The sequence below is a fragment of the Ptychodera flava genome, chromosome 7, assembly GCF_041260155.1.
Source record: "Ptychodera flava strain L36383 chromosome 7, AS_Pfla_20210202, whole genome shotgun sequence".
Classification (NCBI taxonomy): domain Eukaryota; kingdom Metazoa; phylum Hemichordata; class Enteropneusta; family Ptychoderidae; genus Ptychodera; species Ptychodera flava.
In genome coordinates this window covers 39,597,594-39,625,566 of record NC_091934.1, presented here as the reverse complement: position 1 = coordinate 39,625,566, position 27,973 = coordinate 39,597,594, and the positions used below count along the sequence as shown (strand labels likewise).

At 38.3% G+C, this 27,973-nt stretch overlaps 2 protein-coding genes and 1 long non-coding RNA gene across 3 annotated transcripts in view; 1 reads left to right on the top strand and 2 right to left on the bottom strand.

Moving 5' to 3' along the window:
- The window catches only part of LOC139137531 (uncharacterized), a 330,561-nt gene that overhangs the window by 98,529 nt on the left and 204,059 nt on the right, over positions 1-27,973 (top strand). The window lies entirely within an intron of this gene.
- LOC139136495 (teneurin-3-like) lies at positions 100-27,973 on the bottom strand. The gene is made up of 24 exons (XM_070704219.1): positions 27,947-27,973; positions 19,266-19,367; positions 17,872-17,976; positions 12,423-12,518; positions 11,893-11,988; positions 11,206-11,310; positions 10,618-10,713; positions 9,981-10,073; positions 9,289-9,393; positions 8,913-8,954; positions 8,356-8,557; positions 7,831-7,950; positions 7,258-7,405; positions 6,771-6,917; positions 6,432-6,547; positions 5,775-5,884; positions 4,623-4,769; positions 3,772-4,379; positions 3,228-3,380; positions 2,719-2,836; positions 2,004-2,228; positions 1,675-1,778; positions 752-900; positions 100-364 (listed from the first exon to the last, which is right to left on the bottom strand). The coding sequence occupies exons 4-24, from the start codon at positions 12,433-12,435 to the stop codon at positions 100-102; spliced, it is 3,162 nt and encodes a 1,053-aa protein (XP_070560320.1). The 5' UTR covers positions 12,436-12,518; positions 17,872-17,976; positions 19,266-19,367; positions 27,947-27,973.
- LOC139137519 (uncharacterized) lies at positions 23,745-25,952 on the bottom strand. The gene is made up of 3 exons (XR_011553403.1): positions 25,840-25,952; positions 24,705-24,844; positions 23,745-23,812 (listed from the first exon to the last, which is right to left on the bottom strand). It is a non-coding gene; the product is annotated as an uncharacterized lncRNA (long non-coding RNA).

The following is a 27,973-nucleotide window of genomic DNA, read 5'->3' as shown; positions in this document are numbered from 1 at the left end:
AGTGTATACAGCCAATGAAGTTCGACTGGTCACGTTAGGATAACTTATGACTGAAGATAAAAACATCCAAGCCGTTGTACACATACGGGAATCTGAATCTCATGGACTCTTACTTTGAAAACGGATAAATAGATAGAATCCGAGAATACCTTTAGGAGTGTTTAATTTTGCATTAACAGCCAGGCCATTGTCTCCACAACCATTCTCCCAAGGTGGACATCGTTCACCTGTGCCGGCAAACACTTTTTCTTCCCCAGTGCTTGGATCGATGTACAATACTTGGCGTCTTGTACTGTCAGAGATGTAGAGCAGGCCAGTCCTTGGATTAACTGCCATATAGTATCGTTGTTTTGGTCTGGTGTCTCTGTAAGCAAAACGGCGGTGAATAACATTATGCTTCCATGGTTAAATGCATCCCATCGTAAACCACAATCAACATTACAGTTTGCGTATTTTCACAACATGGAAACTTTATATTCCACTCTTCAATGTATAGATATTTGCTTGCTTAATGAGACTAAGTCGTGTATATTTGTATATTTGAAATTGGCAATAAATTGTTTCCTTTTGGTTGAAAATATAATCTTGGGTTCTGCGTTCGTTTAGTACTTTAATTTAAATATGCTTCGATATGTTTGGGAAACACTGATGAGCTTCGACTGTCGCCTGGTGGTGAAAGAGCACTACATTGACTTTATATTCTGAACGTGAAAAATCGTTTATTGCTGAAAATAATTAAATGTGTACTTACACCAGTTGTGTGACGGTAGATACAGTTCCGTTTGGCCAGATTCTTCTGATAAAATTGTAGTCACCAAGAAAGACACTACCATCCGGTGAAGCAGCTACAGCAACAGGAAGCCTAAGTTCCGTGTCTTCACCGAAGCCCTCACCGCATGTCTGATAGATATGAATAATATGTAATCGCTGTTATTTAGTGTGGCATTGAAAGTTTGATACTTTTTATGATTCCTGGACTCGATCGATAAATTTGAAAATCTATGCAGCTATCATGAACCACAAGTGTACTAATACATGAAATTGTGAAAATTCCAACAAGTGACAAAAAACTGGGCCATTGAAAAATTAAAGGGATATAGTCGTCGGAACTGCGCCTAGCGCCTGTGCGAGTTTCTTGTTTACAAACAATGTATTTCGTGCACGATATCAAGTTGCACCTCATCATCATAACTGCAACATTTAAATTATACGATGATAGATTGTGACAATCAATCACCATTGTGCCTTGAATACATTGTTGCCATGGGTCGTATGGGTCCCATACGACCTTTGAGCGCAGTTCCGACGACTATATCCCTTAAATATGTTTTAATTTGTATGTGCCTCGAAAGTAAAAACTTAATCTTTGCTCAAACTTTCTTCATTGAAACTTTCAACTATTCTCTTACCAAATCAATGATAAAAGTCTGGGGTCACCTTGCACATCGTGGTATCAGAGGGAGAAAAGTCATCAATTCATCACAAAAATGGAGGCAGGATGATTGTTTCTATTGCATAACATATATCCGTAATTTGTTACATTACTCAAATGACTTCAATGAAGAAGCCAATTTCTGCTTTAAAAATTGAGCGACGACTAATGGTATGAAAGTAGTGCAACTTATCGGCATTGACAATAGCAGTTCATCTTGCATATACAAAAATTGAACTTACCCTACAATCTATACCTGCACGTACTGCACTTCCTGCAACTGTTTTCAGGACTTTGTTTTTGTCTCTATATCCAATCACGTCACCACTCCCTGTGTGTAACGTTCCTACAATACAAGTAAAGTGAATGTATACATATACATATATATATATATATATATATATATATATATATATTATATATATATATATATATATATATATATATATATATATGCACACACACGCAAACAGACACACACACACACACAATTGATGGTGGTACAATAATCACATTGACAAGTACCTTGAGTCTTATGCTACCATAGACATTCTGAGCTAGGGGAACCTACCAGCAATAGCATCATAGCTGTGATGGATGTCAAACGACCACCCTCCTAACCCAGGATTCAGCAAGTTCCTTACGACATCCATTTCTCGGTCTTCCCAGTATGTGACCGCTCTGTCGCGCCTCGCTAATGTACTCCTGGTGTCGGCTTGACTCAGGCGATTGAAACTCTGTTGGAACTCAGATCTCACAGGATAATATTGCAATCCATACTTATAGCCAATTTTCACTGTAAGTGATTGTGCACACAGTTTATATATTAAATGGAGCTATAACTGTATTATTATATTATATCAGAGCGTCAAGTATGCGAGTGCGTCATTAGGATTCGACAATAGTTCACATCTCAAAGAACTGTCGTAAAGTGGTAATACAGCAACGCTAAACGGGTCCCTCCGAAGGTTAATGCCTAAATACAAGCCGTTAAAATACCACGGGAAATTTGAAATCAGGACGCGAAATGATTAAACACATGGGGATTATTTTCATGAAAGAGCATACTTCAGAACATGTTTAGACTGTTCCACTGGATCATTTAACCTGACAGGTGATCCTCGAAATGTAGCACGCGGGTGACAACAGGGAGAGGATATTTCCATGTGTATAGTACGCTAGGTAAGTGAGATATACAAACAGGTAGCGAAAAGAATTGAGGCCGCTGCAGTCGGGCTCCATCAAAAGAATTTTATTTTCTGCTTCTCAAGCAATTAATACCTAACCTTTTGCCTTCTCAGACCCCTTTATTGCTCTACCATAGGTGTCCTTTCCATCCCAAACAATCGATTCTGTAAGATTTGGACTTGGTGTCAACTCCTTGGTGAATGTTTTCCCGGCAATCTGTGACACAAAATGCACACATATGTGATTGAGAACTATACAATAGTAGAGTTCGTCTGCGGGTCATTGGCTTTCATAAATAAACAAGTTTTCGGCTACAGCAAGTTCATGTGGTGAATCTTCTCAAATGGTGTACAGCAGGAAGGTAATGGTTTATAATAATCCCCTAGCCCAAGTTCCTTATTTTGTGTAGTTTGAAAGAAAAGGAACTTTGACATTACAATGCAGTTGTTTTGTATATTGCTCTTATACACATTACAAAATATTCTTGCCAGTTTTGCCAATACAGGAACAAACAAGAGGATCACTACTAATAGTTAGGTATCGACATATAAGGTATTAAATAGACTGAAAACGTCATTTGTGGTAGCACAGGGAACAATATTCTCACCGTTACTTCGACGACAACTTTCTGCATGATGCTTGGCACATTGTCGCCGGTTACTGGTATTTTCATGAGTGACTTGTACCCAGCATGTCTGTTGTGATTGTACACAAGGTTCAAGGACGTTCCAGGGATTGGTTTATGTATCGTTCCAGGGCTCTGAATTAGTCAAAAGTTCGAAGAATCTTGGTGATTAATACGATAAAAAATGGAAAATGTTCATTTTGATATGCCAATGGCTCATGCCAGTAATGCTGATCAAAGTGTGTTTTCCGGATCTTTAAATTACTGCATAATTACCCATTAATATCCAAGAAAAATAATGTCACAATTCCGACCTCATGACAAACTATTGTCCCCATAAAAAGTAAACCTTTCTTCAATTAAATGACCCCGAGATATCTATTAAGTCAGTTGTGCCATTTTATGAAAGGTGAACAATTCAACTTAGAATTAAAGTAATTTGAAAGTGGTGCCAAGCGAATCAACAGACCTTTTTGTGTTCTTTATGTTGATACAGTTGGCAATATGTAAATTTTCTTCGTATTACCTTACTAAGATCGCGCAATTCAATACTACCATTAGGTTTCCAGTATCCGAGATCTTTGTCAATATCCCATGATGCATTGTTACACACGGTGCCGGGCGGTGGACCAAAGTCTCCAGGATTCTCTACGTCATCAGGAATATTTGGGTTTACAGCAAACCAGTGTCTCGGCGATTGCTCCTCTCTGCCGGGTAGAGGAACCGAAGGCAGCACAGGAAGCCCCGGATCTGACGGTATGCCCGGAATTGACGGAACACCCGGCACATATGGTATGGTCGGAATTCTTGGGTATTTTGGAGTTACTTCCTTGATAATTTCAGGCGATTGAACCGGAAGATTCGGATTGTATCCATTGGTTGGTGCGGGTGACTCTTCGGGAGGATCTGGGTTTTGTGTTGGCGCATTCTGGTTAATAGGCGTCGTTGAGCCTTCGTTGCAGTCATCAAACGGTTCAGGAAGATCGTTGCATTCAGCTGGCACACAACTGTTAGTCGGTGGCCCATATGGCCAATTGCAGTCCCAGGGCGTGAAATGAGGTATTGGTACTCTCCATAACTTTTGACCAGGTGTGTACAGATCAGCCAATGCCTCCAACTCTTGGTCGTTGAAGCCTGTTTAACAAAATATCTATGAATTTCAGTCTAGAGTATAGAAGTTTTGAACACTTGAAAATAATCACATTTAAGGCGAACTCTTTCAACGTTTTGTAATCAAATGTCGACATGATAATACGTCACATTGTGAATACGACACGACAAAATCTTCACTTTGTCATTACACTACATTGATTGATCATAAGCTTGTCGAACATTCAAGCAGCAGAATTGTTAACAACGCCCTCTTGGTGTGCTTACCTAACTTTACAAGTTCCTCCTCTGTTGCTGGAGTACCGGTGCCTGTGACGTCAACACTTGCTCTGTTGGGGTCATCAGGTGTCACGAGTTCAATGACAAGTCCGTTCTCTGAAGGAACCCACTCACCACGTGATCGATTGTAAAAACCTACGGACAAAAAAATCCATATTTAGGGTTTGCATGCTCTGATGTTGGTATGGTCGGTTAGATCACTTTCTTGGAAAGTGGTTCATTTGAATTTCTTCTCATGAGATTTTGGTTGAAGTAAACTTTCTTGTTTATTTAAGGTAGAATAAACCACAGGGCAGTTATTTAGACTCCAAAACATTTGCAATATTCGCTTGGTCTACCGTTTGCCGCCAGGGACCCATTTTGAAGCTTAAGGAGTAAATACAGTTTTCACCGGCTTAGTTTTGTTAAAATTGGAAATTTCATTTTTCCCCAATGACACGGGGATGGTGGCCATTTTGAATGTCAAATATCGTTGAATATTCTTGTTTCATTAGTACTCAAACTTGCACGACGACCCCCTCTCCTCATTTTTATTATTGATTTTGAAAGCAAGTGGTTCAAGGAGAGTTTAAGCAAAAGTTGAAGTCTTTCATTTTCAAGGCTAGCTATCTTTATTAAAAAGAATCTAAATATACCGAGGTATGACTTCAACAGCAACATCGATTTCACCTATACTATTTACTCTTTCAGTCAGACGATATGATTGCACATATACAGCAGGAATTCGTCAGTCATAGAAAGAATGTATCACACAGATTTTAGCGGGAGTTCCTGAAATCTAGCATCTGAATCAAGTAACAGTTAATTTACCTCAAGACAGAACAAGACATTTGAGTCCAGAAATCCTGGGAACTTTGATATCAATGGGAATACTTCCATTGAATAAGTAGGTTATATCTGAAGGTCTCTCCGGCCAATCGTTTCATGAATATGTAACATTCTTCTTGTATGGGTTACCTTTTGACTTTACTTAGGATGTCAATGAAACAAATTCTTTTCTAAAAATCAATAGCTGGTATAACTGAACTCTGATAAAATAAGAGACTCGGTGATCGTTTGTGACGGAACTCTGATAAAATGAAGAGATCATAAATGATGAAATTCTGATGAAATAAAGTGACCCATTAATGAAAAAAATACCCGTTGGCACTGCAGAACCAACTGGAAATCCAAGATAATCCTCTACGTAATAATACAACTTCTGATTGAAGAAAACGTCCGTGCTTCCATTAACAGCAGCTTCATCCATACTGAAATCAGGATGATATGCATATTAAATTACATTAAAGTAATAATCGGATAAACTCGGAGTTTTGTGAGCAAAGTAACTTGAGCACGTAAGTCCCAGTGCACATCATTCATTCAATTTAAGACAGCATCACTATAACAGTGAAATATCTTTTCATATCAGTACGGGAAAACCGGAATTTGTTTCAACATCTGGAAGAAAACCAAACTCAACTTTGTAAGGATGCCCAAGTTCTGTGTTCAAGGTACGGTCTTTCAACCTTCAACCCAAATTGGACAGAAAAGATCAAAGAAATTTAATTTCGAGCACCTTCCTTGCATGTGATAACGAACCAAAAGTGCAGCTACACACCAAAACCAGAAGGGTAGAGTACTACAGATTTTGAAAATCATTGTTGTCTGCTGTAAAACTGGGAGTTGTGGTGTTTCTTTACCCGGGTTGGGGAGAGCTGAAAACAGCTACAAGGTTTGAATTTCATAATCTTGTCAACTCTCTCTTATGCATGTAGCCTAAAGTATTATCATTATTCAGTATGAAAACTACTTTACCTCAACTCCATGGCGTAGGTATATCCAGTAAACGGCGGTAATTGGGCTGGCATAGCCTCTTCGCCATTTTCACCAACTGTGTATTCAGTTATACGTACACTGGGTTTGGTTAATGTCTATTAAAGATAGTTTTAAATACAGAAATTCAGAAATAGTTACAGAAAACATGTAGAAAGATACGGTATCGAGTGAATTTTGAAAATATCGACAAGTACATGAGGAAAATAGAGGACACTTCATACAACATGGGCATGTTTGTGTGGCTAATAGTCAAGTAATTGTGTTGAAATAGGAAACATCGATTGCAACTTAAACGCATCGGATTTGATGTGGCTATACCTGGTTATCTGTGCCGTTATAAGACACAACCGTTGCTTCAGTACCCGGATGAAACATGATCACCCCTTTCCTTTTACCAGCTGCATCTTCGCTTTCACTTCCTTCGGCGATTTGAATTTTGTCCGAGTCCAAGTCGATTTTTGTTACCTGAATAGAATACAAGGACACAACATTTCTAGGTTTGCCATTCCGGGACCGATTCCTATAGGAATGTAAGTTAAATTGTTATATTAACCTTCCTAGTGAAATCTGCCCATTTCAGTATGTATATGAACGATCTCATTTCAGTGTAATATATAACGTTACACACCACAGGAATTATGGAGCAACATTCAAGTAAATTGAACGTCACTTTAAAGCATCCTAAAGCGTCTCCCTCGTTTCTCCGTGTTTCCACTACAATATTATTTTAGAACAGAAGAATATGGGGTACGATTTTATACATTGTTATATCATGCTAATGTGAACCGTATATTTTTATGCTTACCTTTGGGTCGATACCTAGCAGTATAACAATCTTGCTTAAAACAAAATACTGGTTTATGGTTGGTTGGACACTACGCTGTGCGCCAATAAAATTCATCTTACTGAAGGTTGCCGTGAGGACGCCACCACCGTTGACAGCCATGTCAAATCTAAAAAAAATCAAAGTGGCAATTTCAACCAATAATCGAAAGTTAGATACATGCAAATGTTTGGTTTTAACAAATCTCTAGAACAAAAAATCTATGAAATGAAAACCACAATTTTTATCAGCTTTGATGGAATTCAAGGGCAGCTTGATCATATCACCGTGGATTCATTTCAAGGATCTTTATCTCACAAGTTTGTCAAATATATTTACAATAATGAACGAATAAATAAACTGTGAAAAAGCATGATTTCATACCAAATAACATTGTGTAATTTATAATATTAAGACAGTTGCCTGGGTGTACACGTTGAACAAAATCACTTTGTCAGGTGTATAATGTAATCGAAGCAGAGGAGATAGCCGATTTTGCTAGATCGATTATTGCATTCAGTAAAAGATGACAGTGTATAGTTTCATATGAATCACCCGCCATCCTTCCTCGTTGTCGTGTATCCGTACTGGGAAAAGCCCTGAATTGCTATGGTAACGCCTTGTAGTGGGGTGCCATCGCGGTTGGTGACGTAACCACGTAATACACTGATCAGACTGTAGGTTTGTAAGTTTGACGTGTGAATATAAAACGGTGAAATTGGTATTAACAGAGACCACAGCACTCTTTTGAAACGTCTGTCGCCAAGCTTTGACAGCTGAACCAGCAATTTAACAATATGGAATGACCATTGTTGCTGACTAGCCAGTGCAAGTTAACATTCCTTTCTTTAAACCTTAATCATAAAACTTTATCAGCAATGTGTATGAATGTCACGTAGTAAATTCAGTACATCCTTCTATACTATAGTAGGACGTTGTTACATATAGTGCCATATTAACTTGCGCATTAACTTTAAAAACAAAACTTATTTGGCAATTAAGATGTATGGCAAGACATTCTGAGAGCGTAATATGCACACCTAAAGATACTATAGAGTGTTATGGCGATGAATTTATTACCTTGGCTGAATATAACCTTCCTCTACTTCCTGTTGAATTCCACTCTCTTCAAACAAAAAGGAAACTTGGTCGTAGAAATGTTGCGTTGCACTTTCATTGGTCTGAGCATATTCCTCAGGCGAATCCGAATATGAACACGAAGCTAGGGATTCGCACACTGTGTCGTTGCAACAGTCGGGGTCTTCGCAGTCTATAAAAGTATCTAAAGTAAACAAAGCGAATCTCAATTACTACTTATTAATGAACCGCATCACTAACATTTTATTTTGTTCATGCGACATTTTATACAACCTAACATGATTCATATTTTTGAATAAATTAATTGCAAATATAAAGTAACGAGAGCTCGCTTTCTGAGTACGGCTCTCTCTCTCTCTCTCTCTCTCTCTCTCTCTCTCTCTCGTGTCAATATTGATATGCAGGCTTGCACAGCAACGCATTTCTCTAAGCATTAACTTTGAAACATAACAAAAACTGCGTGCTGTGCGCAAATTTTCAAGTTATATTTCACCGTGTATGCACGAAATAGTGGCTTACGCAATGAAAGTAAGACCAACCTTGATCATTGTCAATTCCATCATCACAAGTTGATTCGTACGCTGAAGACAAATAAAAATATAAGGTTGATTACTCAGTTCATAGTTTCACCTTGTTTATAGTTTTGATATCATAGTTTTTACTTTTAACAGACTTAATGGTAGTATTGGTTGTATCAATTGTTATTGCAACCCAGTAGTGTGACCGAGGACAAAAGTCAATTTTCTGAATACCAAAGTTTAGTGCAAGACTCCTCGTCGCGATGGCTTTTGGAATAAAAAACATTGCAAAGAGTAACTTGGAAACCAACGAATGTTTTCTACCTTATCACTGTCCAGATCTGCCCTGTAAAGAGACGCGACCTGAGTTGTAAGTTCAGTAAAAGTATTTACTTACTAATAGCACAGTCTGCTCCTTTGAAATCTCCCTGGCACACACACTGCCATGAGTTCTCAACAAGGAGACAGTCACCATTCACACTACAGTTATTTGGGCAAACATCTTATAGAATATGTAGAAAGAAAAAGCATGGAATTACATTTGATGTGGTTCATGAGATTAGAGGGAGATACCAAATTATATTTTGTAATCACGAAACGACGTAAAACATAATATGCAAGATTTGTGGCTTTCATAATTATGAAAAGACAATGGTTGATGGTGTTTTGCTCAATATTCTTGTCCACATTATTCTTTCATATGCTATATTTGAGAAAATCCCGGAGAATATCTAAGAAACCTGGTTTATCTACCCTTATTGACTATTAGTGTAACACTAAAAAATCAGTTATCTGTTAAAGAAGTTATATGAACAAAATAGTTAAATAGTTATATGAACAAAATAGTTAAAGCTCACATATTTTTGTATGATTTTTTCCAGATTTCTTCTGATGTGAACAAAATTTAACAGTATGCTCTACTACAACAGCAAGTACCTATATCCTGAATGATATTATGAAGATCGATTTGCTCATGAATACGAAAATCGCCTTCCTTATAATTACAATTGTGTCATCTATGGATTCCGTAATAATCGCGCAAAACTTCGATCACCTTGCCAAGGTCATATGGTGCGACTGAGAACTCACCTAATTCACAGGCAGTACCAGTCCAACCTTTGTTACAAATGCAAGTTCCCGATTGGCAGCTACCGTGCTCACGACAGCCGTATTCACAGTCACCTAGCAAATATTATGCATCGAGATATCAATTTCACTGAAGACATTGCGCGATATCATGCACTTGCTTTGTGATAGTACCCCCGAATCTTCCTTTAATTAGTTAGTATGCACCCCGAAAGTGAAAGTCTTTAAATTTTGTTCAAACTGCCCTCTCCGAAACTTTCAATCTGCCTCTTTTAAAATCCAGAATAAAGATCGAGGGTCACCATGCAATTTTTGTACCAGAGAAACACATTACCTTAAATTTACTGATATTTGAAATTTAAAATGGCTGTCATCCATGTGCTAACTTTTATTGGAACAACTTAATATTTCGATTTTCACAAAAAGACGGTAAAAGATTTATTTGTTCTGAGAGCTTAAAAATGAACCCACACTGGCACAGTGGTAGATCAGTAAAGCATTGTAAAAAATGAGAAACTGAATATCTGTCCCCGACTCGCATTCTACCTTAATATGGTGCAAATATTATGCAATCATGAATGTAGTGAAAGATATGACTTTCAATATATTTATTTTAAGAATTTCAATCAACGTGTCTTACGTTCTGTGCATGCCTGACCAGTCCATCCAGCGTCGCATTCACAGGTACCATTGTGACAAACACCAAGACCTGAACAATCATGGTCACCACATTTTACTGGAAGACAGATAATATGGTGGTTGACCATCAGCATACAAATACTACGGAGTTTATGGTTACTAGATGTTGATCATCAGCATACAACTACCACGGAGATAGTTACGATTTGACAAATGGTGCAGAAACTGTTTCTGTATTCTATATGGATGCATATGACAACGACCTCAAGAACAAATGGCCCGCTGTGACAACATAGGATATGAACACAATGTCAAGATAGCATCGATGATAGTTGAAATGGCGAGCACCGTTGATTACGTGCCGGTTGTGCTCACAAGTCGAATACCACAGGCTGATAACCATGGTCCGAAAGTCTTTAACATTGCTTAGTTTAAAATACTTAAACTGATAACTTTAATGAAAATACACCCAATAGCCAGTGCAATGTTTGTGGACGAGCTTCAAAAAGATTAATCGTTGTAAAAGTTGACATAGATCGTCTGTGGAGAGAAGGAAAATTGAAAAGTACTAGTGAGCTTGACACCTCACCTTCAGAACAGTCTTGCTTCTGCCAATCGTCATGGCAACTACAGATACCTGTCATATTGTCACAGTCGCCATGTCCGGAGCAGTCATTCAAACACGGTCTGTGAACTACATGAGAGTGTATTGAGTTGAAGTGCATATGCATAGTTCCCACATTAGCGAGTAATCTAAGCATTTTTATTATTCAGAATGGAGCCTTGTTCATCAGTAAATTCTGATCAACAAAAGGAAAATAAGCCAATAAGCCAAAATAAGCCGAGTGAATATTCCCTAATCTCAAATATTTCGTACTTGACATAATCCGTAAAATGAAAATTCACTAATAAGATTATGAGAATTGCCCCCTAAGCATGAAAGACAGTCGGGTACATTTTGTAAAGCAAACCTTGAAAAAACACTTATCTCGTAAGCACCAGAAACTTTCTCTTGAGCACGAGAAAATGATATTTTATTTGCTTTACACATTGTGCCTTCCGAGATTTCAAACCTTAAACATGAAGAATATAGAAAAATTGCTTATTTTCCGTATACCTTTAATATTTAAACGTATCCTAGTTTGCCCTTGTATAACACGATTACAACATTTGCCAAGCTGTATCAAATGTTCTTCTTTTATACACGCATTCACAAGTTTCATAAGACAAAAGTCGAAGAAAAGCAAAGCAATAAAATGACAGGAAGGTGACCTACCAATACTGCAGTCATCTCCTTGCCAGTCTGTGTCACAGTGGCATACACCATCAATGCACTGGCCATTCGTATTACAATCGGATGGTATGCAATCCACTGACCAGGAAATGAATGGTATAGTGAGAACACTGTTAAACAGTATCACAAAAATAGCTTGACTACAGCTACAGATAAGTTTATAAAGGAGGCCGTTCAACCAGTACTCTAAGACTTTCTCTTCTGATGATCTTTATTTAAAATATACCGACGTTTCGGCAACACACAATTTGCCTTCTTCAGACAACATTCACATTCACGAAACATAATTACACTTTGTGCCGAAATAATTGTCTGATTTAGCCGAGGTTCTTGAAAAATTAGTCATGATTGGTACAATGCATTATGCCTTCGCAGCATATGTAACATTATGTGAAAACAGATTTTCGCTTGAAATGACACTTCAGGACATGTGCATTTTCGGGAACTTGGGTACGCTGTGATGAAAGGCGGAAAGATAAAAGCATGTCACTAAATCTATTCACTGCAATCACCTTCATCGCACATGATGCCTTTCCATCCTTGATCACAGATACAAGTTTCTTCGACACAAGACCCATGACCGTTACAATCACTTGGAATGCAGTCCACTGAAATGCAAGAATTAGGAGAAGTTGTCTGTTATGATGCATGCTTTAAATTTAACATTCTATATATGGCTATTACAATGCATTTTATTCCTCTCTATTAGGCTATACAGTTGCATGTCTAAAATGACCGACACAAACTTTCTGCAATCAAAGCAACTTCAAGGCAATCTAATTTCACATCCTACTTTTTTCTAAGGCCAGAGAAAAAAAAAATCTTGTTCATCGGATTTTTTGGACCAAGTCCCTGGAGCGGCGAGCGAAATTTTTTTTTTTAGGCCGAAGGTAAACGCGGTCCTTTGGCATTTTTGCACAGATGCAGACAAGGCAAGATAATTGTTTCCCTTTTTACCAGAAATATCTCAGACAAGAAACACTGATACTGGTAACTGAATTCAATACTATATTTCCCAACAATAACATAGGCCATTACATTCACAGTTAGTGTTTGCACAACATATTCTGAGTATTCTTGACCGAGGACATCCGGGAACTTGCGGTTTTTTTACGTCATTTTTGCGTCACACTGCCGTGAGAACAAAGTATTGAAGTGTGAATTTTTCAACTTTACACCAGTATTCAAAGTTTCAACATTATGTCAATGATAAACACTAAGTTCTGTCCTTTGTCACATAATTTCTGCATTGTTCACTGTCCTGTATAGTCAAATCCCAATTCACCTCACTCGCTAGCAATAGGTGAAAGTGACGTCACTCCGCGGTCAAGAATTTCAACATTCTCTCTGAATAAAACTGAAATGTACAGCAAATCACTGAAATCCAACAATTCAGTATTGTCCTTTAATATTGTCCTGGTGGGACCTAGCATCTGAGTTTTTTCATTTTACTTTGGCCCCATGTTTTGGCCTCTTTACCACTGTCTCTACACATTTTACACGATGGTCTAACAACACTGTACTGTGATCGGAGTGAAGTTATATAGTCATCTTTCAGATCGTACTTAACATCGACGCAACCATGTGTTTTGTCATTGCCGTAAATTTTTATACTTTCGATGCAATTTTCATTCAATCAGATGCACCGTCCATCTGCTGTCACGATCTTGTTGAATAAATCGCCAAACGTAATATCAGGACAAACACTGAATAGCGTCTTTGGAACTAACTGTTGGCCATCACGTCGAATGTTGGCGATCAAATTAATACTCACGATGTGACATGTACCAACCTTTACAAAACGAGGAAATTTCTGGCCAAATCGACCCACTTTGCGTCGTGATTCGCCAAATTCAGACGTCACAACAACGTGTTGGCGGTCAACTACGTCGGAAGTCTCATTCAAAATCCCGTGCCCGCGAAAACCCGACAAAGTGTAGGGCGCCACCAGCGGCAGTACTAAAAATATTTGTAATGCGGAAGTAAGAATTTGCCGTGATCAAAAAAAAAATTTCCAAATACGCCAAAGTAGAAGCGGCGATTCCGATGAACAATTTATTTTTTCTTCCTGGCCTAAAGGCGCCTTTTACGGCAAAATGAACCCCTTAGGTGATGTTGAATTTGCTCTTCAGCTCACAACAGGTGCATTAATGTATAATGGCGGCACCTGGCATGCACGGGTTCATGTGGGCTCTCTCGTTATTCCTCGTTTGTCCGCGTTTTGTACCCTCTGGGGCCTTTCCAGCCTTTCAAGGGTCAACTATTAGTGGTTATTGTTCCCCTCATGGAATGACTAAAGTTACGGATACCTTTTTTGTGAAAACAACATGGACTAGCGTAGCTCCAAATTCGGACCTGGCACTTGAACGCTTACTACCCGGTCACTCCATGCCAACACCCAACCAACAACGATATTCGAAGATGTCAACGTCATCAACCTCATTATGTACATACCAGATTATTATCTGTATATTGTTGGCCAGGGATGTAGCCCAATATCCAGGACCACCGGTACCAAAGTGTGTTTGCGGTGAGTGCAATAAATCTGTCAGAAATAACCAAAAGGGAATCTGCTGTGACGATTGCAACAGGTGGTTTCATCTGTCCTGCATAAACATGGCGACCGATGAATACAACCAACTTGGACAATCGGATGTGAATTGGTTCTGTCATAAATGTACCTTACCGCAATTTGCAGACTCCTTTTTCGATCACAATTCGTCGATGAGTAATGACTCATCTCTGCCCGAGCATGACTGTCCAGGTCCAGGCGGGTTAAAATTCACCCTTTTAAATACAAGAAGTGTGAAATCCATAAGTAAAGCTCGCAACAAACTGGCTCAGTTACAGGGGATTGTATACTCGAGTATGCCTGACGTAATTGCTCTGACTGAAACCTGGCTAGATGAGACAGTCGATGACAACGAAATCCTGCCGAATGGCTTCTCACAGTATCGCCGAGATAGATGCGGCCGTCGAGGTGGCGGTGTGTTCATCGGTATTCGTAATAACATTATCTCCAGACGCAGAAATGATCTCGAACCTTTGGATGCTGAAATTATTGTTTGCGAAATTAACCCCTGCAAAATGAAGAAACTTTGTGTTGTGCTATGCTATCGCCCACCGGACACAAATAGTGACGTGTTTAACAACATGTTCGAAGAAACTCTTGAAAAATGTAGCCATGACTATACAGACATAATTGCTTTGGGTGACTTTAACTATCCCATCAACAATCCTTTAGATGATGTAAGTGACAACTTTTCTTTATCACAAATTGTCAACCAACCAACTCACAAGAAAGGTAAAATATTGGATTTAATTTTTGTTAAAGAACCAGAACTTTGTTCTGTACCAACGGTTACCTTTGAGCTGTTTGACAGCGATCATGATATCATTGAATTTGTGTTTAAAACACATATTACTAGATTAAGCAAAGTTCCACGCATAGCTTTTAATTTCAAAAAGGCGGATTTGATGGCCTGCGTTCATTACTAGATAAAGTCCCTCTCCATAGTGCACTACTTGACTCTGACATTAATGTTAATTGGCAATGTTGGAAAGATCTAGTATTCTTAGCAGTAAAGGAGTTGTACCAACCACTGTAATTAAGGATGTCAACAGACCTCCCTGGGTCGACAGTGAAATCAAACACTTTAGCAAAAAGGTTCAAACAGCACGGAGAAAGGCACACCGCTCTGACTCAACATCAGCTTGGTCTAACTTCCGCAAATTAAGAAATAAACTTAAAAATATGTGTACTCACAAATATAATGATTACCTACAAGTCCTCAGTGACTCAGTTAAAGAAAACCCCAAGAGATTTTGGGGTTTCTTCAAAAGTAAAACGAAATCTAAAAATATTCCGAATCAAGTTAAACTCAATGCCAAGACAGCCACCCAGCCAAACGAGAAAGCAGAACTTTTCAATGATCACTTCAAGTCCATTTTTACTTCTCAACCCATGAACCGGACTTATCCTGTAACTTCAGTTTTCCAACATGCTGGTCTTGGCAGTATTAGCATTTCGATCGGTGAGGTCGAACATATTTTAAAACACCTGGATACAAACAAAGCCAGTGGGCCTGATGAATTGCCAGCCCGAATTCTCAAAGAGTGCTCACATGAATTAGCACCTTCATTGTGTTCACTATACAACAAATCGATAGAAACAGGTGCACTACCCGATGAATGGCTGTCAGCTAATGTTATTCCGGTGCACAAAAAATCTGACAAATCAAACTTCATTAACTACAGGCCTGTATCTTGTTGTGTATTTGGAGCAAAGTTTTCGAAAGATGTACTTTTAACTCCATATATCCACAAATTGAACCATTTCTCCATCATATACAACATGGTTTCACTAAAAGGCGTTCCACGACTACACAACTTGTACAAATATTTCATCATGTTGGGAAAATCCTGGACCGGTCAGGACAAGTCAATATAGTATATCCCGACTTTCCAAAGGCCTTCGATTCCGTTCCACATGACCTTCTTATCCACAAAATCAAATCATTTGGCTTTCATGGCACTTTACAGCGGCGGTTCACTGCATATTTGTCAAATAGAAAACAAAGAGTAGTTGTAGACGGCTCACAGTGGTGTAATGTATCGTCAGGAGTACCTAAGGGTTCAATACTCGGGCCAATGTTGTTCCTGTTATATATTAACGATTAACCAGACCATGTTAGTTCAAACACTATGGTTGCACTCTTTGCATTGGGCAGACTCTAAATGTATCAATGAAATCAACGACATTTCTGACTGTCTAAAACTGCAAAGTGATATCAACAATTTAGTATATTGGAGTGAGAAACGGAGCATATTTTTCAATGCTGAAAAATGCAAGCTCCTTACCATTAGTAGAAAACGCAACCCCATTACCTATACTTATTCAATGCGTGGTGTTTCCCTAGAAAAATGACAGCATCCGTGATCTTGGAGTCGAAGTTTCTTCAAATATGTCATGGGACAAGCATATCAATATATCTGTTAGAAAAGCAAACCGCATGCTGGGTCTGATTAAACGTACATGTGGCCACACCTGTTCCACTAAAATGAAACTCCAACTGTATTTATCCCTTGTCCGTAGTATTAATTCTTGATTATTCATCCCAGTCATGGGCTGTCACGACTAAGCAATCAATGCTTCATCTTGAAGGTGTCCAAAGGAGAGCCACAAAATACATTCTTGGATATCCCCAGGAGATGGATTACAAAGAGCGTATGATTAAATTGAATTTGCTCCCATTGAGCTACAGGAGAGAATTAAATGACTGTGTCTTTTTAGCTAATTTTAGCTAAATGTTTTACTGGTATATATGACTTAAATTTAAGCCAGTTTGTCACATTTAAATCTCCTGATGACACTTCCATGAAGATGCCATTTTTTAAAACTGAATGTTTTCGTTACTCGTTTTTAACAGAGCTTTTTACTTGACTAGTGTTATGCCCTTTCATGGCAAATCTTCAACAAGTGTTAGGTCATACAAGTCCTTTTATTAAAACATTACACGGGTTTGTTAAACAATAATTTTTATCCTGATAACACTTGTACTTGGGTGGGAAAGTGCCACTGTAAAAATTGCCGTCTCTGTTAATTTCTCTGTTTTGTTTTGTTCTGTTTTGAAATTTCTTGTATTTTTATGACTGTTTTATTCTGCGTTTGTCTTTCTGTTTTTAATTTTGTATGTGTAACTTGTTTCATGTGTGTTTTGTGGAGGGTTGCTTTTGTATAGGTGTTAGTCACCTGTGCGACTCATCCTGACTTTATGTCAAAGCTGAATAAATAAATAAAAAAATAAATAAATCATTCTTCTTTGGCCTTTGTAATGTCGCTAGCGATGTATAAGTTTGTAAATGTGAGGACTATATATATCAAATATGTTGGCCATTGTTGTTTATGTCTGTCCGATGTAGGCGGAAATTGTAGAAGTTATTTGACGTGTTATAGTATACCTTGCAAACAGTTATCCCCAGTCCATCCCTCAGAACAATGACATACTCCTTCCCGAAGAGTACCGTGACCGCCGCAATCGTCCTCTTCACAGGAAATAGGGTCAACTGAAAAAATACCAAATTGACAGACCTTTTTCTATTGAAGAACGGTGTTATTTACTGAAAATGTGAATACAGATATTTGTATAATCAACTTTTTACAAAAGCTTTCTCATTCTGCCTCTTTTGTGGGCAAATTTTGAAGATTCTGAAGCATGGTAAGCTTTCAACGTATTTGTGAAACTGATTCGAAAATTTAATTTTCCAAAAGAGATGGCGGCCATATCGAATTTCAAATGTCGGTAAATTTCACGTAATGATTTGTTTCTCTAGTCCCAAAATTTGTATGGTTTAAAGTTTCTTTGAGGGTGTTAACTTAAAATTCAAAGTATAAAAGTTGGATGTTAGTTATTTAAGGAAATACATACATACATATGCACGTACATACATACATACATACATACATACATACATACATACATACATACATACATACATACATACATACATACATACATACATACATACATACATACATACATACATACATACATACATACATACATACATACATACACACATACATACATACACACATACATACATACATACATACATACATACATACATACATACATACATACATACATACATACATACATACATACATACATACATACATACATACATACATACATACATACATACATACATACATACATACATACATATCTTTATCTATCTATATATATATATATATATCTTTATCTATCTATCACTCTTTGTCTGTCTCGAACTTCCGACCTCCCAACCTAACCTTCTAACTTTCACACAACTAAGGTGGTGGGGGCCTGTGCCAACATCCATCCATCAATCTATCTATCTATCTATCTATCTATCTATCTATCCATCCAACCATCCATCCATCCATCCATCCATCCATCCATCCATCCATCCATCCATCCATCCATCCATCCATCCATCCATCCATCTATCTATCTATCTATCTATCTATCTATCTACACACACACACACACACACACACATACACACACACACACACACACACACACACACCACACACACACACCACACACAACACATACATAATATATATATATATATATATATATATATATATATATATATATATATATATATATATATATATATATATATATATATCGTCGGGAGAGCGCCACCAAAATTTTCTTATTTTCTTGCCAACAGAGGGTGAGGGCTTTGAAAATTTTGGCAAACGTCGTTGGGGAAGGGCGCAAAAAAGCGGATGAAATATGTTCTCTTCCGCGCCAGCCATTAATGATACACGTTCTCTAAATGTAGCCATTTATTACCTTTTGAACAGTCTCCTCCTGTCCATCCTTCGACACAGTCACAGATTCCGTCTTTACAACCCCCACGCCCCAGACAGTCAAGTGGACACGGCTTCGCACTGGCTGTAAACAACAAATAAAACCTGCATGATGACATTTTTTAAAAATAAGTTGAAGTGCTTTTAGATATGCGTTGCGTCTACCTTACGTGACATAATGTACAGGGTTTCAGCATGATTGGGCTTAGAGCATCGACAAGACAGGACACGCAATACTTGTCACGTGATGAATCTCAAGGATCCTGTAACAGCAAATTTTGAAATTTCCAAATATTTCAATATTTTGCTTTTTTGAGCATTATCGGACATTTCTTTGTACACTTCCCGCAGTATCTTGTAATTGACTTGTCAAACCAATCTATTCACAAAAACATGTGCACTATCATATCGTTAACAAAACTTCAATATTCAACAGTTACTGTAATAGTAGTTGACACACATCGATGCGCGAGTACCGTCGGTAGTTGAACTACTTAACCAACCACAGATGTTTATTCAGACAGGGACACTCCGACGACGTCTACCAAACCACGCCATGCGCTTTGGACCGTGATCAAACACTTTACTAGAAAACAATTTCGCTCGCCGCTCCTGGGACTTGGTCCAAAAAATCCGATGAACAAGATTTTTTTCCCTCTGGCCTGGACTACTTTTTTTGCACTGCGGGTGCCACCGGCCCGTGTCCGCGCTTTTTCTGAGAGGCTTGCTCACTACTTACGGCTTTCAATGTAGTACCGCTGTTGCTGTTGTAGATGAAAAGTCTAAGATTTACTGTGTGGCAATTTGTTGAAATACGATTGCCATATCCGACATCGTCGAAACATTCATACTAGCTGTACACTGCAAATTTTTCTGGTTTGCCGGCCATCTAAATTCAAGCCAAAAATAAACCGGCTTGTTTGTCAGTAAACGGATTGTTTCGAGTTGTGAATTTTGGCTTATATTTGGCTTTCTGGCATGCCAAGTCTGGTTCTGTGCATGCCAGTTTGGGTTTTGATACGGCATATATACATGCCAAGTACAGATCACTTCAGCTTGCCAGTAAGCCAGTTAGTACTAAAGAATGGTTTACAGGCAATCCACTATTATATGAACTAGGCTTGCTAGCAAGCCATGTTTAAGATACTGTGGCTTGCCCATATACCAGATAATGCTGAACAGTAGCTTATTTTTAAACCAATACCACACTTCCATGGATCAATAGTAAGCCAATTTTGGTTCCATCTGGTTTGAAGATAAGCCAATATTACTGCAATGTGGCTTACAAACAAACCAATTTCTGACTAATTCTGGTTTACAGGCAAACCACTGTAAGGATTCCTCTGGTTTACCAACAAGCCATTACAAGCTGGCTTGCAGGCATGCCAATCTATGGCTTTTTGTAGGGCTTGCTGACAAACCAGTTCAATATTAGCCATATTTCGGGGGGGGGGGGAGGGATAATTATTTCTGACCATCCTTCAAATTTAAATTGGATGTCTTCAAATTTTGTAGACACAGAGGAGGATTATCATCCCATGGAATGGCCTATTGGGTCCTCTATGTGATGGAGCTACACAAAGCAGGACTGTAAAATATCTGAAACACAAACAACAGCTGAAATAGTTAGAAATCCTGCAAGCTACATTAAAAAAACAACAATAATCATCAAAATGAATTTCAGACTAACATTTATTGCAATTTACAAGAAATGAAACAGTCTTTGTTGCAACATAATTGAATCTAATACTTACAAGGGAATACTAAAAATGACATTCTTATAAAAGCTACTTGTAAAATCATACTGATAACATAATTTAATGCATCTGATGCAAAATTGCTAGCTGTTTTACTGGGAAATCCCCTGTACACTGCAGACCACTCATAATTGCCAGCCCATTTACCTCGCATCCAAGCTTTGTCAAGCCAGAAGTACTCTACAAATTGACATGTTCCTTTCACACATCTGATGTAATCAAAGTTTGAAACCCTAGATAACTAAGCAAACCTAGCACAACATTGTCTCTTTCCATGCTGCAGAATATAACACCTTCAAGAAACAAACACAAACTGTTTCCTCCTTTATAGACGAGCACACCTAAACAGGGCTGCTGCTTTGCATCTCGTCCACAGAATGTGAGTTTACAGCATCCTGCAATATAAAAGATGCAAACATTCAAACTCTGCGGTCCAAGATGAGCTCCTGGTAAAACACTCAGTGCCCAGCTACTTGTACAATGAGGGCAAGGCCTAGAAACTGGTATGTTTAGGGAATTTGTACAAGTATATAACAGTCATGTTCTTAAACACATATTTGACTGCAGGAACACAATTTTCAAGTCTTTCTTGGTGCATCAATAATCTGACATGACTGCTCAGGGCAAGTCTCTCAGTATGACAAAGATAGCTCTTACAAGTTACTGTCAATGTCATAGGCTTGCTGCAACAGTGCACTGGCAAAAAGTGTGTGAAACTACGGAGTGAATTTCACGATAATGAATTTCAATTCAAGAATATCAAAATGATTATTACAAGACAAGATATATCAGAGTCACAGTGCAATGTCCTTTTGAGACTTGCAAAGAAGTTAGTAGACCTTTGAGAAAGCATTTTATCACTCTGGCTATGCAACCCTCATCATTGATGATATACTTCACATGTATATAGTTTGAAATAAGTAAATGAGGCTCCATTAACTGTAACTTTTGTCTACTTCTTCAGTATTTCAGTACTGTTTATCAACTACAATTTCTTGGTCTACTTTCCACAGCATACTAAAATGCCAAGTTTTATAGCCTGTATATTGATCATTTTATAATTGACTAATGAAGTCTTGTACGGCCCTGAATGAAATTTTCAACAATAACAATGCTACATGTACATACTATATTGAGTAGCTAAACATTGGGGATTTCATCATGCTTCAATGACTTGAATGGGAAACTGCAGTTGATAAGCAGAACAATTGTACTGGACTGTTCACACACTAGGTACATGGATGTAATGCAGCTGTGCTAGTTATTTTTCTGACTATGCTATACTGGGGATATTATTTTAATAGCTGGTAGTCTCTGTTGCTTCTCAGGGCTGGTACAGCTGTGTGTACATCCCTGAACCAGCCCTCTGAAGGTAACAGGGTTGTATGAATTTTCAAGTGTAGTGTTACACAATGTCCATGCACTGAATCTGACAGTAATCAAATCCAGCATGTTGAAAGCTCAATCAGCTGTAACTTTTAGCAATTTCCAAGTAATTTTATTTTGTGCAAAAAAACTGCAGTTTCTTGTTCTACTTCTTAAGGCATGATGAGTGTCAAACATACATTATCAACCCAGTTCATATGTGCATATTTAGCATTGTTACTGTTGAAAATCAAATTTCAGTCTGGAATACACCCTTTGTGCCTGTCCTGAGGGGACATGGAACTATGGGAAAATACTAACCGGACGTGCGGTAAAACATACGACCTATACTTTAACATGGAAAGGTGCAATTTTCGAGTGAAAAAAGTGAAATACGAAGTGAATATTTATGCTACAACAAGAAAACACCTAGTGGTGCATTGGACTAGCTTAGGTAAGTGTTTGTGTGCATTTTTTAGCAAGGTAATATTTTATAACTGTAGATATCGGTGATTTTTGGCACGCGAAGCGGGCGAGTTGTAGACTTTCATTTCACTATGTACAATGTATGATGGCGTAACATGGTCAGTATGTCAAAATCTTCAGAATTATGGGTAATTCAAAATTTTAACGAATTCATACTTTGTTGACTTATGTTTTCATTGCTGTGTTTTTATTTCTGAAATATTTGAAAAAAATTGAACATTCACGTAAATTTGTTTCCGCTGAGCTACTACGGGTCCCTTAGGTTCGGGAAGCGCACAGTCATCATACCGGCGCTACTGTCAGCAGGGCCATGTGACACAGTTTGCGTCACCCACTCTCGTATCGAGTCTACAACTTGGCCGCATCGCAGGCTGAAAATCGCCGATATCTACAGTTATAAAATAATACGGAGCTAAACAATGCACATGAACACTTACCAGAGCTAGTCCCATGCACCATTAGGTGTTTTCTTGTGGTAGCATAAATATGCATTTCATATTTCACTCACTTTTTCCGCTCGAAAATTGCACCGTTCTGTGTTAAAGTATAGAAGTCGTCATATGTTTTACCACACTTCCGTTTAGTATTTTCCCATAGTTCCATGCCCCCTGGCGACAGGTGCAAAGGCTATATAGAACTCATTTGTCAACAACAACAATGGTTGTTAAACATGTACACAGTACACTGTCAAGCAGAATATTGGTATTCATGAGACTGTTATATAGCTATCAAAACTGCAGTTTGTACACACAACAATGAAGATTCAAAATTGCTAAAATTTACAGCCAATGTGCCTTTACTATTTGCACAGAATTATGGTAACAAATTTTTTCAACAAGCAATACTTACGTCAAAACCATAACCATTTGTCCAACTGCAGTTTTTCACAAAAGACACTCTTGAGAACCGAGAAGTTTGATGCCTGTTTAACAATCAGGAAAATGGTAAATTATGTCAATTCTATTCTACTTCTATACATCAGACTAAGATTCAATATCATAAACTAGGTGCATGCAAGTGCCTCCCCTCATGTGATTGATTATTATACACCTGCTTCTGTAACCTATTGAGTTTCGTTGTACAGTAAGTTTCAGTATCAGAGGATGCAGAGTCAAATAACTTTGCGGCGCAGTACAATAACATTTGGTGTCATTGGACGCTATTTGACATTTGCCCTCAAAAAACCTTTACGTCAGTGCAGGGAAAAAGGAGAGATGATTTTAAATTTTTAACAAAAAGTATACTTCTAAACATTCAGTACTTCACAACGTTACTAGTGGTGAATCAAAACCCTGTGAATTAGAGTTAAATTATGCTGCTGACCTACAATTTCTATCATGTACACTGTGCTGCGCAGGTTTGAGTTTAGTTGACAAGCTCAATGTGTTCTCAGTTTGCTTGCAATCGCCTGGTGAAGTATGTGACGGGCATCCCAAAAACACTTTGACTTTTTTGCGGAAAAATTGGACCAAAAAAGGTGTATAATAATAATGCTATTCACAAAATACCGAGATTTATGTCCTTGTACATCGTACGCTTTAGCATTGTCCGAGAGGCGTAGCATCGAGGACAATACCTCCGCTGCACTATGTACTCGGACATAAATCCCAGAATTTTGTGAACAACCTTAAATTACAATAATAAGTGTAATGCTTATCATGTATGTTGTGTGACTACGACAAAGATGTGTCACAGATATGTAATAACAGCTGAAATTTGAACAAAACCCACATTGTTAGAGTAATATGTGGAAATATGAGGAACATTCACGCCTAACATGATCATTATCGCTGCACACAACGATATTTGATCACCTTTTATATTCACTTTCTGAGTTCCACCATATCTGAGGGCAGAGTCTTCATTCTGTTTCCACATTGTGCTCAGAGAATCCATTGTTAATTTGTGGAGCTGAAGGCATTTTCTGTATCAAGTATATCATGCCCTGGACCATCTGTTGAAAAAGAAACAAATAAGTATCTATTACCAGTAAGTGGAAGTCAATGGTCAACATTTGTACGTGAAGTTATTTGCTGGAAATGAATCACTTTAGTATGTACCTGTCTTGAATGACAAGATGGCTCACAGGATTTGTGTAAACAATGACGTTGAAGGACCCAAGTTAAAATCAAGCTGTGGAAACATAAAGTTGCCTTGAATAACAGAATCAACCATTACGTCATTTCGGACAAATGATTTGTGAGGTATGTTTGTCTGTATTAAATCATCTAAGTTGCCAGGTCGAGGTTATTATCAACATAACCAAGAAATATCATTCATGAAACAGTCTAGTTTTGTTATTGAAAGAATGGTATGAGGATACCTGCATCTACACCATGGCAAGTCAGTTTGCCGTCATGAGAGCCATACAAACACCGTATAAAAGGGACACACACACATCAGGCCCATTTGTTATATCCTTGGCAATCATCATTGATATGAATATATGCACTAGCTGCAAAATTGAAGCGCTACGGTGAGGCGGTTGGGGAGTTTTGGTTTTTGCGACCTCACTCACCAGTAGCACTACAATGCCGACGGCTGTGTAGAGTTCCACCACATACATGAAATAAGCACATCATCCACTGGACGAGGTGTGTTGATGTGAAATGCTACATATTTGCTGAATTTGGTCGTACCGATTTATCACTACTGAAGACAAACACTACACAACACTAACCTTGTCGTTTATGGGGTTTGGAATTTGTTCAAACATGTCGATCGCGTTCCATAAACCATGGATGTAAATTTTTTTTACATCCATGCATAAACATTGACTGAGCGTAGGGCATCCGTGTTTCACTGAGCCGCCTGTACCGGAAGTTGAATGGCGGCTCCCAGAAATGTTTTCGGAACGCGATCGAAGTGTTTGAACAAATTCAAGCCCGGTTTAAATTAATGACTTTTCACATCTTACACGGAATATAACACGGAATAAAGCTTACTTGCCTCAAATTCCAAAGACGTCGGTTCTTTCTTTCTACCTCCATGCACAGATCTAGCGGGACTGTGCTCCATCGAGTGACTCGATGCATGGTTGAACGAATGAACACAAATACATGCAAAGGGTCCTCAGGCTCCGATGATGATGATGATGTTGTTGTTTTTATTATTGTTGTTGTTGTTGTTGATAGTATTTGCAGAAAAGAACAAAGTATGCGCTGCGAAATTCAATACAGCCTAACTATACATGTGCGTTGCAGCCTAACTAAACTATGCGTTGCAAATTCAATACAGCCTAACTATACATGTGCGTTGTTGCCTAACTATACATGTGCGTTGCAAATTCAATACAGCCTAACATTACCCAGGCTGTATTGAATTTGCAACGCACATGTATAGTTAGGCAACAACGCACATGTATAGTTAGGCTGTATTGAATTTGCAACGCACATGTATAGTTAGGCAACAACGCACATGTATAGTTAGGCTGTATTGAATTTGCAACGCACATGTATAGTTAGGCTGTATTGAATTTGCAACGCATAGTTTAGTTAGGCTGCAACGCACATGTATAGTTAGGCTGTATTGAATTTCGCAGCGCATACTTTGTTCTTTTCTGCAAATACTATCAACAACAACAACAACAACAATAATAAAAACAACAACATCATCATCATCGGAGCCTGAGGACCCTTTGATACATGTAGTTTCGCTGTACATAACATGTTCTTCCAAAGTCATATTTCGTCGGTGATGGAAGCCATTGCTGTCGACTGTTATATGGGAAATTTTGGAAGTAAACTGACGGGGACTGCCGTAGTTCGGAAAGGACTTCGGAAAGGTTGGACGATCGTAGACTGCGTAGAGTACTGTCTCGGCTGCACTGCATCTCGGCTGTGGCTTGGCGCGCAGACAGAGGAATTCATACGCCACTCCCTTTGAAGTGAAGGGGTGAGGATTCCACTAGCCAGCGGTCACTTTAAGAGTACGATCAATCAGCAAGTACAATAATTCTTACATATGTCACGATGATATAATATCTATAACGAAGTTCACATTGACTCGGGGAATCATTGTGTAAAATTGAACTATGTTAAAGCGTAATGTTACAAAGGGTGAACCGTGGGTCAAAGGTTACGTAATGACCGCGACCGTTGACTTTATTGAAACACGTCACGCGTGGACACACGTATACGTAACGCTCTAAATTATCATCAGCGGTGATCTGGGCTTGCATATTTTTGGCACGTCATGAGCCATAAATTTTTGTTTTTTACTTTCGTTGTTCTCGCGGGAAATGCAGACAATCCGACCTATAGGCCCAACATTTATTTTTGCATGTTAATGAAAGAAAAATTACGTCATTTGCGATCAACACTATTTCAGTATTGTCAATTAATTCCTTCAAATTATTGTTTTGATATTTATGTACCCGCATACTTGAAGCAAGTTCATATCTAATGTTCAATTGAAAACATCCCAAAATTGTACAGTACGACAAAATTAAAGCTAATCAATCTGTCGCACTGAATGCAGGCATTGATGCGCACCGTCCTCGCTGTTATCAATGTAGTGACGTGATGTACGATTGTGGTTATATATTAACCAGTGACTGTCATGACAATGACTTGAAAACAGGCCGATTAATTTCAAGTGCATGGATGGTTTAAACTTAAACCATGCTCACAAAGTTGCCACTTGTGGTTGGTTTAAAGATGAGCCGATGAATTTGTCGGTATATAAGCAAACCAACGATGCCAGTGGCTCAAATTGAAACCAATGAGAATAGACTATGAAAGGCTTAAAAGAAGCCATTCGGCTTAAATTTATGCCATGGCGGGCTTGATAATAAGCCACCCATGTATTGGTATGAATACATGCCATTCATACTCTTTGTGGTGGCGTGACTGCAAACCAAAAAATCTTAGTGGATTGCGGGCAAACCGAAATATTTCAAACTGGTTCACCCGCAAGCCACATACAACCAAGTGGTTATATTTCAAGCCAGAAGAATTTGCAGTGTAATTGGGTGTTTTAAAATCATTTCAGATACAAAAATGTCAAAATATGTCAGAGGATAAAAGCAAAAAGTAAATCTCACAGAATTACCTACCTTTGATGTATGCGGTGATGCTTGCTT